At 44.5% G+C, this 13,009-nt stretch overlaps 1 protein-coding gene across 2 annotated transcripts in view; it reads right to left on the bottom strand.

Annotated features, from left to right (window-relative positions):
* The window catches only part of LOC137518158 (macrophage mannose receptor 1-like), a 493,922-nt gene that overhangs the window by 235,498 nt on the left and 245,415 nt on the right, over nucleotides 1-13,009 (bottom strand). For both annotated transcript variants that reach the window (XM_068235572.1, XM_068235573.1), the window contains exons 18-19: nucleotides 9,303-9,370; nucleotides 7,692-7,792 (exon numbers count right to left, since the gene is read on the bottom strand). In XM_068235572.1, the coding sequence (XP_068091673.1) occupies nucleotides 7,692-7,792; nucleotides 9,303-9,370 (169 nt within the window). The remainder of the gene's footprint in view (nucleotides 1-7,691; nucleotides 7,793-9,302; nucleotides 9,371-13,009) is intronic.

The following is a 13,009-nucleotide window of genomic DNA, read 5'->3' as shown; positions in this document are numbered from 1 at the left end:
ATATATACCCCTGGCTACAAATACTGGGCATATATACCCCTGGCTACATATACTGGGCATATATACCCCCTGGCTACATATACTGGGCATATATACCCCCTGGCTACATATACTGGGCATATATACCCCCTGACTACATATACTGGGCATATATACCCCTGGCTACATATACTGGGCATATATACCCCCTGGCTACATATACTGGGCATATATACCCCCTGACTACATATACTGGGCATATATACCCCTGGCTACATATACTGGGCATATATACCCCCTGGCTACATATACTGGGCATATATACCCCCTGACTACATATACTGGGCATATATACCCCTGGCTACATATACTGGGCATATATACCCCTGGCTACATATACTGGGCATATATACCCCTGGCTACAAATACTGGGCATATATACCCCTGGCTACATATACTGGGCATATATATACCCCTGGCTACATATACTGGGCACATATACCTCTGGCTACATATACTGGGCACACATACCCCTGCCTACATATACTGGGCACATATACCCCTGGCTACCTGTTCTGTGGACATCTCTACCCCTGGCTACCTGTTCTGGGGACATCTATACCGCTGGCCACCTATTCTGGGGACATCTATACTGCTGGCCACCTATTCTGTGGACAACTATAGACCTGGGGCTACCTATTTTTGGGGAACCACGTCAGATTGAGTGTATTTTGGAGAACTGCTGCCAGGTGAGAGGTGTCTACCATATTAAGGGGGCATTCTACCTATTTATGTGAAATGCTGTCTATTTATGTGACTCATGACTGCTGAATTTGTCTTGTTGGGGGCCTCATGGTTACTGAATTTGTCTTGTTGGGGGCCTCATGATTGCTGAATTTGTCTTGTTGGGGGCCTCATGATTGCTGAATTTGTCTTGTTGGGGGCCTCATGATTGCTAAATTTGTCTTGTTGGGGGCCTCATGATTGCTGAGTTGGTTATGTTGGGGGCCTCATGATTGCTGAATTTGTCTTGATGGGGGGGGGGGGGGGGCTCATGATTGCTGAATTTGTCTTGGAACATGCTGGAAGGTACATACTGAGGGAGGGTGGGTGAGCGTGAGCCTGCTAACCTCCATATACATTTGGCTCCACCCATAACCACGCCCACATTTATTATGTGACCACGCCCCCTTTTTGCCGCGGCACGCTGCGCGCGCCGCAACCTTGACTTTGGGGGGCGCATTAATAGTCTTTGTCCCCGGGCGCTGAAAACCCTAGCTACGCCTCTGGAGCCAGTGGAGGAGATTGCTGAACATTAGCATTCACAGGTATAATGATCTGAGTGAGTGCGTTGGATAACTGAGTTATCTGCGTTTGCTGAGAAGCCATTTGCTAGGTGAGGTGGCCAGCCACCCTGGCAAGTGCCTGAATCTGCTCTCGCAATTCCTCCATGATAACTTTTATGGACCTTGATAATATCACGCTGGTGCGTGATGAGATAGCGTTTAGGTATGTGAGGTAGCGTACAAGTAAATACAACAATAGTACAAAGCGTAGTCAATCAGGCTGAGGTCAAGTACATGTCAGAGATATCTAGGTACAAAGCAGTTAAGCTAAATCGTAGTCAAATATTCGAGCAGGGTCATACACGTAATCAGATGTCAGTCGTATTGCAATTTGCAAGGATCAGGCAGTAACAGAGTCAGGGACAGGCCGAGTCGGTAACGTAAATCAGATGGCAGCGGTACAGAAGGACTAGACAGGAGCGAGATCAGGAGGCAAAGCGAGTACACAGAAAATATACCATATGATGTTATAATATTAACACAAAAATAACAAAGACTGACTAACTGGAGTACATATATATTGTGTGTCTACACAATATATCAATGTAGCTCAGAGAAGCTAGCTAGACCTAGAACCAGTGAACTGATTAGTATCAAGGTCAGCGAGCACTGAATGCTCTGGCCTTAAATACAAAAATACTCAACCAGTAGCCACTCCCATTTGGTGATGTCACTTAGTGACATCACTTGCAGTCATCCTAAATCCTCCTCCTGAGCCTATAAGGCTCACTCGAACTCGCGCGCGACCCAAAGGTCGCATGACGCACGCGCGAGTCAGAAGACCCCGCCGGAGGGACGCCGGGGATGCCACCAGAAGACTCCAGCGAGGAAGCCCCGCCGCTCGCCCAGACCACGCCAGAGACGCCGCGAGACCTGCCACCGGAAGGTAAGCGTATTACAATTGATTTTAATGGCAGGCAAACTTCAAGAACCTTCAGGGCATATTTTAAAAGGTGTCAGAAGTGTCAAAAACCCGGGCAGTGGCACTGGGGATTACTGGCAAAATTTACCCCCAACAATACGTACTCAGAGGCTTTTTTTTTTAAAATAGTTTTTAAAAGAGATGTCAATACCACCAACTTTAGCGGTAAACTAGCTGATGACCCAGCATTGCCCGGGTATGTATTTACCTGGTGTTGCCCTTGCCCACTTTTTCTAACCCTAACACACGAACACTCAATAACCAAGTTTGTGAGCTTTGGGGTCTTTAGCATCAATAATTTGTATTTTCCCATTGAAACAAAACTCTGATTGGCTGTTTGTGGCTCCTCCCCCTTTCCTGAATTTCATAGGAAAATGGGAGGAGCCTACAAAAGCCAATCAAAATTCACCTATTGATATTCAAGGGGAATATTTAATTGCTGCCATTCTTGCACTGTTAATGGCACAAGCCTCAAACCTGGTACAGTAGGTCATTGTGTGACTGGTGTTTAAATCCAGTAAAGGGGGTGGTGCCACAAACATCCAATCAGATTTGTTTCATTTAAATGGGAAATACAAATTATTGATGCCAAAGTCTCCAAAGCGCACAAACTTGGCCATTGTTTGTGTGGTAGGGTTAGAAAAAGTGGGCAGAGTCAACACAAGCCAAATGCATACCCAGGCAACGCCAGGTCATCAGCTAATAATAATAATAATAATTGCTACAAAGAGTTAAAATTAAATAAAAACACAATAACATAACAAAGTCCTTTTTTTCTAGAATACTCAATACTAAGCAGCTCAGGGTGACCAAAAACCATTAGGAAATTATAGGAGACTAAAGCCTCGATTTCAGCATTGTCTTTGCGATAACTTTTTCCAGTTCGTTAAATTACTGAATTCGAAGTTTATCAATTTCTAGTTGTATTCATCAAGGTTTTTCCGCATTAGGTGTGACTTTGATAAAAGATCGATAACAATGCGGTAACCATTCGGTAACGTGTCGATATTTCCATTTTACAGTGGTAATTTAACACAAGGCCATAAGATACGCGTGGAATTGTGGGTAAAAAGGCAGCCCTTTGAACACCACGTAGCAACATTCCGAATAGGGCTTAACACCTGGACCAGGATTCTGGAAGTGGCTTGGGACAATCCCACAATTTCGCCAGCTACGGCTTGATGGGAGCCTTTTCTGAAAAAATTTAGTGCAGCTAGCAATTTAGTTAACCCTGGCACTGCCTGTGTTTTCTTACAAGATAATTCAAGAGAAATGCAGAAGTCCTGTTACAGCAAATAAATCTATTCTCTTGCAAATTGATATGGTTCTAGACTTTATTCTTGCCCTTCTGCGCCTTTGAATCACTCTCTGCTGATACATAACCACTTCAAATGGCTCCATCTTCTCTGCCAGCAATGATCTGATGGGAATAACGCCAGCGCAGTGAAGAAGATAATTAATCCTAAATTTAACGCTAAACCAGGCCCACTTTCATTTTCATGAATTGCACGTTGTTCCATTTTATTGCATCATTACCGAATGATTACCGAATGCTCGCTAACAGCTGTAGATAACTTTGATGAATCCTGAAATCAACTTATCAAGTTCAGTATTTTACCGAGCTGTCGGTAATTGATTCCATAAGACTTAATGAATTGAGGCCCAAAAGAGACTGTGAAGCGCTCCTACTAAAAAGCAACGCTCAGTATAATATTCAGTAGTGATGCATTGTGGTAGACCACATTCAAGTAGTGGAACCGCACCAAAAAGGCTTAATCCCCATGCAAGGGATCAGATGTGCTGGACTTTCCTCCTGGGTACCGCCAGGATATAACTGCCAAGTAATCGATTGAAGTCCGCACAATCTTCAAGTCGTTAGATTTCTTTATTCTCAAAAATTAAAATACATAGTGCTGTGTGGCAGCAACAGTCAGCTGTTTCGGACTCCTGTCCTTTTTCAAGCCGCACAGCAATGCTGGGCGGCTTTAAAAAGGACAGGAGTCTGAAACAGCTGACTGTTGCTGCCACACAGCACTATGTATTTTAATTTTTGAGAATAAAGAAATCTAACGACTTGAAGATTGTGCGGACTTCAATCGATTACTTTGTGGTAGACCACAGTCGTTCACTTAAAGCTGAATTATCACAAATACCCTCTGCTTTAAGAAGGCAAACAAACTAAACTTAAAGGATATCTAAAGTGTAAAAAAAAAAAAATCAGTTTAACTTAGCTGGGGCTTCACTTGCAGCCCCCTGGAGTCATCCTTTGCGTGAGCCGTCATTCTGAGTCCGTCCAGCCAGCGGTGGTGACCCCCGCCAAGCTGGATAGTGTTAAAACGCCGAGAAGGCCTTCGATAGTGTGGAATGGACATGGCTGTTTAGAGTGCTGGAGACTTTTAGTTTTACTGGGAATTTTTTGCATGATGTTAAATCTATGTATTCGGTACCATATGCTTGTATTTCTACACCTGGAAGAGTGGGCCCTCCTCTTTCCTTGGGCACGAGCATGAGACAGGTTTGTCCATTATCTCCTTTGTTGTTTAATCTAGCTTTGGAGCCACTAACTCCTGTCCTTGCCCTTTCAATTTTAGAGGGACTGAGGACTGGCCCTCCATTCTTAAGAGTTCTTTTTTTGCAGATTACATTTTGCTATATATGAGGAATCCTAAAAGAGATCTCCCCCATGTCATGACCCATTTACAAGAGTTTGGTTTGGTATTTGGATTTGCTGTAAACAACCAAAAATGTGAATTGCTTTTTCTTAAAGGACACCCGAGACGAAAATAAACTAATTAAATAAACAATTGTATCTCTCTTCCTTCTCCTAAAAATGACTTTTTAAGATATTCCACAGTTTTGTTTTATATTTAAATCTACTCTTTGAGTTTTAACTGTTTTCTTGTTTTTGCTCAATGACACTTTCATTGAAGTATGCCAGAGCTAAAATCTATGAACTATTGACCCTTTTTATCTCTTTCCTGCTCTCAGAAGCCATTTTCTGCTAGGAAAGTGTTTTATAGTTGGTATTTCTTATCAGTGAGGGTCACACTGTAGTCACTTCCTGTCTGAGTCAGGACTGAGTCAGCCACTTACATACCTGATATTTAACTCTTTCAGGCAGAGAAAGAAAAAAAGGAACACAGCCTAGTTATTTGTGTGCTAGGCACTGTACATACCCATGTCTATCTCATCATGTCCCATGTCACCTCGGGTATCCTTTAATTACTCTACAGGGCGGAATTTATATCCCACATGGGAGAATTGCCTAACAAATATAGTCAAGTTCTCCAACACATATGTAGGTATTAAGATACCCAATCAGATAGCTCAACTTTATAATTTAAATTTCTCCTCAATCATATGTAAGATCACGCAAGAATTATTGGACTGGGAGAGTCTTCCTGTATCACTTAGTGGCAGAGCCCATCTGATACAAATGATTTGTTTTGCACTTTTAATGTTCCCTTTACAAACTTTACAGATTTTACTCAAGCATAAAGATATTAAAACAATGGAGTTTTGTTCAGTTTCTGTTCCTTCTTTTTAAGAATGTTCCAAACATTGATCTTGGTCTTATCTGTCCATAGGATGTTGTTCCAGAACTGTGAAGGGTTTTTTAGATGTCATTTCGACAAACTCTAATCTGGCCTTCCTGTTTTTGAGGCTCAGCAATGGTTTACATCTTGTGGTGAACTCTCTGTATTCACTCTGGTGACATCTTCACTTGATTGTGTACTTTGACACACATACACCTACCTCCTGGAGAGTGTTCTTGACCTTGTCAACTGGTTAAGGGTGTTTTCCTGGTAAAGGGTGTTTTCTTCACCAGGGAAATAATTATTTGGTCATCCACTACAGTTGTTCCGTGGTCTTCCAGGTCTTTTGGTGTTTCTGAGCTCACCGCTGCGTTCCTTCTTTTTAAGAATGTTCCAAACAGTTGTTTTGGCCATGCCTAATGTTTTTGCTATCTCTTTGATGGGTTTGTTTTCTTTTTTTCAGCCTAATGATGGCTTGCTTCACTGAGAGTGACAGTTCTTTGGATCTCATCTTGAGAGTTGACAGCAACAGATTCCAAATGCAAATATCACACTTGAAATCAACTCTGGACCTTTTATCTGCTCATTGTAATTGTGAAGAGGGAATAACACAAACCTGTCCACGGAACAGCTGACAAGCCAATTGTCCCATCACTTTTGCTACCTTAACAAGTGGGAGGTACAAATGCAAACTGTTGTAATTCCAACACCTTTCACCTGATTTGGATGTTAATACCCACAAATTAAAGCTGACAGTCTGCAGTTAAATCGCATCATGCTTGTTTCATTTCAAATCCATTGTGGTTGTGTATAGAGCCAAAAATGTTAGAATTATGTTGATGTCCCAATATTTATGCACCTGACTGTAGGTAACATGGGTCATGCTGATTGCGCAATGTGCGCTACCATGATGTCAGAAGCACCGGTAAAATTTCTGTGCACTCCCATCACATGGCAGTTTTACCGCCATTTGCTGAACACACCCAAATGTCTTGTTTTCAAGCAAGGGATGTCCAAATTCAAAGAACATTCTTTCTCCTGTGCAGATTTTTTAAAGAGGAACTTCAGCCTAAACAAACATACTGTCATTAAGTTACATTAGTTATGTTAATTAACATAGCTAGATAATATAATCTCTTACCCACCCTGTTGTAAAAGAACAGGCAAAAGTTTGTGATGTCATGAGGGCAGCCATCTTTTTGGTTGAAAGGAGGTGACAGGGAGCATGAGACACAGTTTCAACTGTCCTGTGTCCTGATCATCCCTTCCAGTTGCTAGGCAACAAGAACAACAACATCAGAAATCCCATCATGCTTTGCACAGTATCAGGGGAAAAATGCCCGGGCGGTTTTCTTTGATGGGGCGGAGCTTAGCTTCCGTGCAGCTAAAAATGAGGCTTGGATAAGGAAAACAAAGTTCTGATGCTGTGAAACTGTTAAAGAATCACCAAGCCTTTTCAGTGCTACTGAATAGATTTTTAGTCTGGACGTTCACTTTAACCACGCATGCTCTGTCCTTTCCCTCCTCACTCGCATTCTGAATGGCTGTGCACAGCAGCCATGGCCAGGAGCATTCTGGGCATGTACGGCACGGAAACAATTAAAACTGCACATACCTGGGATGCTCCTGGCCATGGCTGCTGTGTACAGTGGTTCAGGAGTGTATACAGCGCACAAACAATGGGAAACAAAAGGAGGATTGGAGAGCTCAGATCACTCCCAGTTTAAATTCAGCTAAGCTGTGGTACTTTTTGAGACTATGAACTGCTGAAATATATGGAGTTAATTATCTTATGCAATGGGGTAAAATACTGGGTAACTGCCCATACACTGTAATATCAATGCAGTAGTTGTACGATAAGATTTTAACACTTTATTATTGAGCCTATAGTATGCACACAAGTCATACCTTGCCTTCTATTCATTGTTACGCAATTCTCTTCATTGTTGGCAAAGTTGGGTTCATTGTTTGCCCATGCAACATAGGTTATAGGAGAGTCGTCCATCCATCTAAATACATTAATAGAGAAACAAACTTTCAGTTAAAGGGGCACTATGGTGAAAATTATGCTATTCCATTATCCCCACCATCAGTTATTTAATAAGGACAGCATAAATTTCACCATAGAGCTTGTGTTAAAAAAAATAGCTCCTAACACCAATTCTATTCTCCTACACAGCTGACCTGCGTCATTAAATAAGCTCTTCCTGATAAGACATGTAATCAACAGTACAGCACGCAACAGTAACAGTAGTATGCATGAAATTTACACTAACATTCAATGATTTTTCTAGAGCATACAAAAGATTTTACTGAACTGACAGTCCACCACTTAAGAGTCCAGTACGAATATCTGTCCACCTCCTCTCCCAACTTTGTGAAGAAAGGGAGATCACCAAAGTCTCAGAGTTCCTCAAGAAAAAATGAAAACACAATAGTGTAATGCCGCCAGTTCACATCAGTCTCCTGCACCCCTCCCAGTGCAGAAACCACGTTTGTGATTCCACTAGTGAGTGCATGCAACACCTTGCCCAAAAGATCTCTACTGCCCTTTTATTAACCTCACAAAAAGGCCAGTGGAGTCCTAGCGCTGGATTGGTGGAGGCAAGGGGAATGAGGAAAACCTCTCAATTATCCAGAGGCTATCTTCTACTGAGGTAAATCTCTAAATGGGACACTTTTTTCCCTACAGGTACTCTTTAATGGACAACTGAAGGGAGAAGAATATGGAGGCTACCATATTTATTTCATTTTAAACAATATCAGTTGCCTGGCAGCCCTGCTGGGCTATTCCCAGTGGTTAAAGTAACCCATGGGGACGGTTAAAGTTAGGCATGTGGGGGTGGTTTCAGTTAGCCGTGGGAAGTGGTGGGGGACAGTTAAAGAGAGCCGGAGGTGGGCTCATATAAATTAAAAAAACCTAGGCTACCTGAACCCGGGGGGTTGGGCGGATCAGGTAGCCGCCATCCACGCCACTCTCCGCCGCTCCTGAGCCCTGCTAGGGCCCTTTTTTGTGACCTCTGGGTCACAATGCTGGAATGAGAGAGATCTCTCTCTCCCAGTGCACAGGGAGACATGGGGGCAGCAGGGGGTGTAGCCAGGGAGATAGAGCTGCCCAATAGCAGCTCTTTAAAGCCTGCAGGATCGCCCCTAGTGGACGTTTGAGCAGAGAATCCCTCTCCTCACTTACCCTCCGAGATAGCGACAAATACTGTTGCTAATTTCAGGGGGGCGGTTAAGGTTAGGTATTATGGAAGCAAACATAGTTATTGCAACGGGCATGTCACTGACAGCATGCTAACTATGATACGCCTGATTTGTGCAAGACAGAACGTTGCGATCCCTCACCACAATGGACACAAGGAACTGACATGGTTGAACATCCTTGTTCATTGGAAAATTCTATGAAAGGGGCTTATTTTTTATCAAGTGTGAAAATAGGGTATCTTTAGATGTCAGGCAGTCAAAAATAAACCACAGTAAGTTAAACGTAAACGGAATTGGCTAATAAACACCTACTTAAATTCTTTATCCAAGGATAAGCGTAAACCAATGAAATACAACTCACTCTCCCCAGTCTTCAAAGTCTAAAAGGAAAAAGAATAATGAGTGCAGTTATTATGTGCAAGGTGTTATACCGCAGAGTGCTATATACCGTACTTTTCGGCCCATAAGACGCTCCTGACCATAAGATGCACCTAGGTTTAGGGGACAAAAACAAGGGGGAAAAAATACTAAACCTGGTGCATCTATGGTGAGGGAGCTTCTTGTATAGCGTCTCCCCCCATAAAAGCACAAAAATAAACATTATTTACATATTTGTCTTAAAGTGGATAAATAGAATTCCTTATTTGACATGTACTAGAAATCTCAATATAGAGAACTGCTGCTTCAAACGCTGCTCATAAACCCACAGTCCAGTTTAGTTCCCAAAATAATATACTGTATGAAAAAAGTCCCCCCTCCTCCCATGCTAAAGATGTCTGCTCAACCCCGTCCATTGTAATGATGCCTGCTTTCCCCTCCCCCCTCCATTGTAATGATGTTTGCTCCCTCCCCATTGTAATGATGTTTGCTTCCACCAAACCCCCCTCCCTGGCTATTGAAATAATATCTGCTTTTCCCCAGCCATTGTAATGATGTCTGTTTCCCCCCCCCCCCCATTGTAATGATGTCTGCCCCCCCAGCCATTGTAATGATGTCTGCTTCCCCCCATTGTAATGTCTTCTCCCCCCCCCCCCATTATAATGAGGACTGCTTCCCACTCCCCGTTGTAATGATGTCTGCTTCCCCCATTGTAATGATGTCTGCCCCACTGACATTGTAATGATGGCTGCCCCCCCCCCCCGCCATTGTAAAGATGGCTGCTCCCTCCCCCCCCCCCCCTCCCCAGCCATGCTAATTGATCCCTGCATGGCACCTGCAGAGTTGAAAATGCAGCAGAAGCCCTCACCTCTCCAACGGCAAGCTCTAAGTCCTCTGTCTTAAGTCGTCTTCCCGGTTTACATTGTGGCTGGTGGCTTCTCTTTGTGTGACCCCGGCACATGTGCGCCGACAGGCCAGGCATAGAGAGGGCACCAGCAACAATTCAAACTAGAAAGAACATTCAGGACAGAGGATTTGGAGCATGCCGTTGCCGTTCTGGGATGCTTAGCATGGCCAGGGGAAGTGGACAGCATTACAATAGCCAGCGGGAGAGGGAAGCATTACAATAGCCGGCGGGAGTGGACATCATTACTGTGAACCGGTGACCGGATAACATAAGCATGGATGGGGTGGAGATTAGCATACTATTCACAGTATAAGACACAGCAACTTGTTCACCCTACTTTTGGTGCTTTAACTGCAGACTGTCAGCTATAATTTAAGGGTATTTACATTCAAATCAGATAAACGGTATTAGAATTACAACAGTTTGCATATGTGCCTCCCACTTGTTATGGGAGCAAAAGTAATGGGACAATTGGCTTCTCAGCTGTTCCATAGCCAGGTTTGTGTTATTCCCTCATTATCAGTGGTGCTCAGCAGAGCTCGAATATTCGAGTAGCTCGAATATTCGAGCTCTTTTCCAGCTATTCGAGCTCGGTATTCGAGCTCCGAATAGCTGTAGCTATTCGAATGGGCTATTCGCGTACACTCGAATAGCCCATTCACTATTCGAGCTATTCGAGCAAACGGCGCTATTCGAGCTCGGTACCGAGCTCGAATAGCGTCATAGCCCAGATTGATGTCCTTAGAGCCAATCAGAGGGCTCCCAGGCCCTCTGACGGCAGCCAATCACAGAGGGGGACCCTGGCCAGCCCCTACCCTATAAATAGCGGCCGCCATGTTACGTTTCTCCGTCCTTGCCTGAGACTTGCATAGAGAGAGAGTTGCTCCTTTGTGCTTTGGCTTAGCAAGAGCTTTATTGTGGTCATTTACCTAGCGTTTTTGCTCACATACACCTCCTATACACACCTATATTGTTGTTAGTTAGTTAGACATTGTATTTTAGTTAGTAGCTTTTGTGTTACATAGAGACAGGCCAGCTGCTGCAGGCTTACAGTTTTAGGCCTCAGGGCCTGCCTGTGTGGGCAGCTGTCCTCCTGTCCTCTGTTTATTTCTCTCTATTCTATACCAGTATTTCTGCTGTCCTTTACTACTGATTGTATTAGTATTGTAGTTATATACTGTAACTGTACTAGGACACTCACTGTCACTGTTCATAGGCTACTAGCTGCTCCTGCGTGTGTGCACTCACTGTCTGTGTACACACTACACACACTCTATTTCCAAGTTCTGATAACTGATTGATTATTGTAATTGAATATTGTAATTAGTTAGTTGTACTCACTGTTACTACTTCAGTGTTCTCCCCAGGACCTATTAAGTGGGCGGGCCGCCCGGCTGTTTTGAAACCCCGCCCGGGTGCTCCAAGGCCCGCCCGCATCACACGCTCATGTGCGCTGCCGTCTCCCCGCATAAAGCGGGTCTCCCTCTGAATATAGCAATCCCTAGTTACGGCTGCGCTGCCCTCCTGGCGCCTGTTATATCTTCAGATCAGCGGCAGCCTCCTTGATGTAGTAGCGCTTGTCCACAGCACCCTGTCCTGCCGCTCTGCTGGAACACTGTGACCCACCTCTACCGCCCGCTTGTGCCCGGCTTCTGATTGCATTACGGCTTCATGCTGAGTGTCTTCACAGCCATGATCGGCTGCGAGGAGAATACACGTGCTGCAGGCAGCCCAAGGGAGCCACTGGCCAGGCCACTGTACGGACGGGGGATGGGTGTACTAGAGGGGACCGGAGGATGTGCTCCCTAGTTCCGGCTGCGCTCCCCGCCTGTAGAGTTCTCTTCTGTCCGATCGTCAGATCGCTGCCGCAGGGATATGGAAGAGAAGCGATGTGCAGCAATGCGCTATATGATGCAGCGCAGCCGGAACTAGGGAGCACATCCTCCGGTCCCCTCTAGTACACCCATCTCCCGTCCGTACAGTGGCCTGGCCAGTGGCTCCCCTGGGCTGCCTGCAGCACGTGTATTCTCCTCGCAGCCGATCATGGCTGTGAAGACACTCAGCGTGACGCCGTACTGCAATCAGAAGCCGGGCACCAGCGGGCTGAGGAAGTGAGTCACAGTGTTCCAGCAGAGCGGCAGGACAGGGTGCTGTGGACAAGCGCTACTACATCAAGGAGGCCATTCAACTCATCCTAATCGCGGCTGCCAAAGGGGTGAGCAGGGGGAGGGGGTGACATTGGGAAATGTTAAATAGCTCCCACCTGTCCCTCTTTGGGAGTCCTGTCCCTCTTTCCTCCTCATTTGTCCCTCTTTCAGGCCTATATACCTCTCGACTAAAAATGTGTTTGACTGTAAATTTTATTCCCATACTTTAAATTGATATATCACGAACGGTAAAATGTTACTATGAAACATGAGGAACATGAAGGAAAATGAACCAGGATAAAAAGGACCAGGGTGGTTTGAATTATAAAACAACGTATTTTTCTTATGAAATCTTTATAGTATGCATGAATAGGGTTGTGATGGGGTTGTGGCAGGGGCGTGGCTTAAGTGTCCCTCTTCCTCATCTCAAAAAGTTGGGAGGTATGGTTTTGGGGGGTAGGAAGCGGTGCTAAAGTGCAAGCATACTGGACCAGGGCAGAGGGGTACCCTATACTGCAGGGTGTAATAATCATAGAATGGTTGTGTATTTATAAATAGAATGGTTGTAGTAATGCTGCAATGTATGT

Source organism: Hyperolius riggenbachi, chromosome 5, assembly GCF_040937935.1.
Source record: "Hyperolius riggenbachi isolate aHypRig1 chromosome 5, aHypRig1.pri, whole genome shotgun sequence".
Taxonomy (NCBI): Eukaryota; Metazoa; Chordata; class Amphibia; order Anura; family Hyperoliidae; genus Hyperolius; species Hyperolius riggenbachi.
This window is presented reverse-complemented; position numbering and strand designations above follow the sequence as displayed.